This window comes from Pinus tabuliformis, chromosome X, assembly GCF_031772625.1.
Source record: "Pinus tabuliformis cultivar Carrire ecotype Pingquan chromosome X, CPIR1, whole genome shotgun sequence".
Lineage (NCBI taxonomy): Eukaryota > Viridiplantae > Streptophyta > Pinopsida > Pinales > Pinaceae > Pinus > Pinus tabuliformis.
The window spans coordinates 561,595,693-561,600,412 of NC_142308.1; the positions used below are offsets into that span (position 1 = coordinate 561,595,693).

At 34.4% G+C, this 4,720-nt stretch overlaps 1 protein-coding gene across 1 annotated transcript; it reads right to left on the minus strand.

Moving 5' to 3' along the window:
* Window positions 1–422: 422 nt before the first annotated feature.
* On the minus strand, window positions 423–1,519 carry LOC149141259 (uncharacterized). Its single transcript, XM_089449679.1, has 4 exons — window positions 1,382–1,519; window positions 1,193–1,279; window positions 1,007–1,099; window positions 423–834 (listed from the first exon to the last, which is right to left on the minus strand). The coding sequence occupies exons 1-4, from the start codon at window positions 1,502–1,504 to the stop codon at window positions 691–693; spliced, it is 447 nt and encodes a 148-aa protein (XP_089305805.1). The 5' UTR covers window positions 1,505–1,519; the 3' UTR covers window positions 423–690.
* Window positions 1,520–4,720: the final 3,201 nt, after the last annotated feature.

A 4,720-nucleotide genomic window follows, 5' to 3' on the forward strand; every position in this document is an offset into this window, starting at 1 on the left:
TGCCCAATTTGATATCCTTTTGTATGCCATGTTTTGTTCCCTTCTTTGTGTCAACTATTGCACAATTTTTCACTTCTAATTTAAAACACTTTGTATGTCAATTGTTTGCATTTTGTATTAATTCCTAGTTTAACATCCAATTTTACTTTCAATTTTGCATCCATGGTTACATCCGCATTTGACTTCTTATATAAAGTATATTTTTCTTTACATATATGACCCCCTTTATAGATTCATAGTGAAATATATGATAGTTTCTAAATATCATTAAAGCAGATATCACAATTCAAAATCATTTGTAAAGAAATTTAAGAGAAATTGACAACATCCATCCAAAAAAATAACAATGTGTCATTAACAATTTTCAAAACATGTATAAAATAGCAACATAATACTAATAAAATCAGTATTATTTTTAATCAAAACAAGTAAAATTCAAATATGATTAACAAATCAAAATATTTCATGAATATCGTTATTCTACAATAAATTAACAACATACATAAATCAAACTCATCGTATGATTACAAAATCAAAATGTCTCATTGATATAGGGTAAATTCACAACACCCATCTAAACATAACAATGTCATTCTACACAATAATTTCTTCATAAAAAACAATGCATGTGCATGCCTAGCTACCACCACCAAGATCATCCTCATGATCATCTTGACCATCCTCATTACTCTAATCCACATCATCACCAACACCGCAACTATCATCATCATCTCCTCCTTCACCACCATCATCCTCATCCTCATCCTCATCATCTCCTGATATATGTTGAACATAATTTGGATCATCGTCTTGGCAATCATTACCTATAGCATTCTGACAAAAAAAATCAATATTACATGTTAGTATTAATTACATAACACAACGCATGTTTTTGTTATACAATGTTAACCATAAAATGAGGTAAGATATAATATCTAATAGTACTAAAAAATAAAATGAAAATATGGTTTAAAAATATATTGGAAATCCAACTAAGATTACATACCATAGAGTCCATCCAAACAACAAATTCAACCCATCTCTTTTGCTGCAGCACCTCCTTTTCCAAATGATTTGGAGGTCTTCCATATTTTAGTTCCTATCAATCAGTAAATAGGGAGAAATTAGATAACAATGACTTTCTTCTAGTACAAAATTTATTAAAAAAATATCACATGTTTAATATACTTACAAAGGTTGTTATCAGTGCTTTTAAACCTTTTTGGCCACTACGATGAGTGACTTTTGTCTTGGTTAACCTCGCCTTGGATGCCTTGTCCTTAAACATAAACCAATTCAATTTATTTTCACACAAATACATGTCTAAGATACTTATAAGTATTAATACATTCTAAATAATGTTTAATGAAAAATTCAATACCTGAATGCTCTCATTGCCGGCTTTTCTTTGTGCATCCAACTTCTCATATGATTTTACAAGTTCTTTCCATACTTTAAAAGGTATGTCAGTAGGTCTTTGTTTCAGTCTTTGATCTTGAGGCATTTTTTTTTATTTTTCTTGTTTGGTTAAAAATTTTGGTTAAAAAAAGCCGAACAAGTAATTCACATCAATGGCATGGGGACTCTATGGATATGTGTAAAAAAATGGCTATAAAGAAAACATCCAAAAAACATATGAGCTCTCCCTTTGATGGTCACTTGGGGCATATGGCTGGAAAGGAACAACTCCATTTTCGAAAATCAAGGACAATCCTTTCTCAAAGTCCTTCCTAATATTTGCTCCAATGTCTTAAAATGAAAAACAAAATTCAAAAGTCATCCTCAAACATCTCCCTTAAATATAACGTTGGACCATAAATTCTTCACTTTTATTGTTATCGGCTCTGGAATGATTTTTCTATATGCAATTATACAATGAAATATGTGTGCACTAATGAAAAAACATTGAGTTTCATTTTTCATAATCACAAACAATGAAAAAAGAATCACACGTAACTAGCATCATTTTGGAAATTTTATATTTATTAAAAATCTTTAACATGTTTTCCTCCCATATCTCATAAAAAGGTGTGAAATTTTTTATATACTCTCCAATAAGCCTAAGGATCACATACCTTTTAAAACTTTGCATTACCATTATATGTTTCTCCTTGAAGATATATAATATGTTTCTTCTTTAACATATATATTATGTTTCGCATTTCTTAATATTTGACAAAATACTAAAGTTGAAAACAGTGGTCATTGTCTCAATCATATTCCTGGTGATCTTGTTCAGCATAAAACAGTTTGGTACAAGCAAAGTAGGCATGACATTTTCTCTGGCACTCATGATATGGTTTTTCTCTATTGGTTCTATTTTACTTTACAATATTATTTAACATGACATGACAATTTTAAGGGCATTCAATCCTGTTTATATCTATTACTTGTTCAAGAGGAACACTATCAAAGCATGGATGTCCCTAGGAGGTTGCGTGTTATGCATAATAGGAGCTGAAGCTATGTTTGCTGATTTGGGTCACTTCTCAGTAAGATCCATCCAGATAGCATTCACATGTGTAGTATTCCCATGCCTACTATTGGCTTACATGGATCAAGTTGCATATCTTATGAAGCATCCCTCTGTGGTGGAGAACGTATTCTCTGCTTCAATTCCAGATGGTTTTATCTGGCCAGTCTTCGTGATAGCTAGTGTTGTTGCCATGATTGCAAGCCAGGCAATGATCTCAGCAACAATTTCATCTATTAAAATGTCCATGGCCCTAGGATGCTTTCCCAGATTGAAAATAATTCACACATCCCGACGGTTCATGGGTCAGATCTACATTCTTGTCATCAACTGGGTTCTAATGATAATGTGTGTCTTGGTATGTGATTGTTTTAAGAGCACGGTCGAGATATCAAATGCATATGGCATTGCAAAGGTAGAGATGATTATGGTGACTACAAGCCTAGTGACTCTTGTCATGGTTCTTATATGGGCAAAAAATATATTCCTTGCGATTGGATTTCCTGTTCTATTTGGGTCAACTGAGCTAATTTATTTTTCTGCAGTTTTGATGAAAGTGGGGGAAAATGGTTGGATAAATGGTTTTTGCCACCTACTTCCTTCTTGTGATGTACATTTGGAACTATGGAAGTGTTCTGAATTATCAGGAGTTGTATATCTTGTTGGTCACGGAGATGTCAAGGCTAGAAAGGATTCATGGTTTCCTAAGAAACTGGTTATAATCTACTTCTATGCTTTCATGAGGGCAAACTGCAGGGCAGGCCCTGCAAGCCTCAATGTACCTCACACCAATCTCTTGCAAGTTAGCATGACATATACTATCTAACTTGAAGGTTTCCATGAATCAAACATGCTGAATGTTTTTCAAGGACCAAGTCACAACATCAATATGGTGATGGATAACAAAGATTTCCTTGAAGGTGGCAGAGATGAAGTGACTTTTAATGTGAAGTTAATAATCATAAGTTTTGTTGTCGACCAAGATCTTCACTACTTAGTCCTTGATTTTGTTTGATAGAGAATAATAGCCATTCCTACGATTAATCACTGATATTTATGAACAAAGACACCATTCTTTTTTCAATGAAGATGATAGGTGGTATTTTATATGCATGGTTAAGCCTAAGATAAGCCATGTTTTCTACATAAGAAAGTTATATTAAGTTATATCCATGAAAATGAAAGGAAGATGACATTGCATGTTTCCTCGTATAGCTAACCATCGCTCAATAACATTGGATGCTTCTCCACCTCATTCATTACATCATTGCTTAAGAACCTTGGATGCTTCTCCATTTTTTTTGACATCATGTATTGATTATGTTGTTGTTGGAGGTTTTACACTAAGTTTTTCAACATCGAGCTTACTAGGGCTTGCACCACCGGGGTTATTAGTAAGAATCTCATGAGGTTTGCATAGCCATGATTATTAGAATCAAAATAGTAGGATTTGCACTAAAAAACAGTTCATAGAGCTTTCCTGCTGGGGAGAAAATCACAAGTTCAACTTCTGCAGTGCAGAGCACCGAGAGCTCATAAGCTTTCTTCAGCAATCCACCTACGTTTGGAAAATGTAGCCTGACTGCTAGCGATGTTCTCAATCCTCTTCCTCTGCATCTTTCCCCTCACTATTCTTGTATGTCCTCTTTCGTTTTTCCCTCCAAACAAACCCTCTCAAATTGAGAAAGCAGAACAACTCACTCGATGAGAATCAGAATCCAATTATCGCTTCTAACAATAACCCAATACGATACCAGAAGTGATTACACAAAACCTCATTGACTCTTCATTTGTTTGGAAAAGAGCTAAGCATATACTTCTGACGAGGGTTTCCATCTCAAGTCTGGCTCGCAGGACGTCGCTTAGTCAATTGTGAGAAAAGTTTTCCACCTGCCTGTCACATACGGTTTGTCACACTATATATTAAAATGAGGGACAATCCTTTCTCGGAGTGGACAATCCATTTGAATGCATTGATCAATGCTTTGTGCAACGCTGGTAGAGTGGACCATGCAAGGAACTATCTAATGGAGATGAAAAAATTTAAATCCTGATATAGTTTGCTATAGGACATTCATTGGAGGCCTATGCAAGTTGGGTATGGTGGATGAGGCAGTGAATCAACTGGCGATAATGATTAGAAAGGGTCTCTCACCCACATATGCTCTGTACTATTCACTCATCAAAGCTTGCTGCAAATCAAAGAAAGTTCAAGCCGCTGCCCAGATACTGAACAAAATGCTTAGG

Coding starts and splice junctions, on each gene's coding strand:
- LOC149141259 (XM_089449679.1), bottom strand. CDS start 1,504: ATGCCTCAAGATCAAAGACTGAAACAAAGACCTACTGACATACCTTTT. Junction 1,100..1,192: donor AAGCACTGATAACAACCTTT/GTAAGTATATTA, acceptor ACTGATTGATAG/GAACTAAAATATGGAAGACC. Junction 835..1,006: donor TTGTTTGGATGGACTCTATG/GTATGTAATCTT, acceptor TTTTTTTGTCAG/AATGCTATAGGTAATGATTG.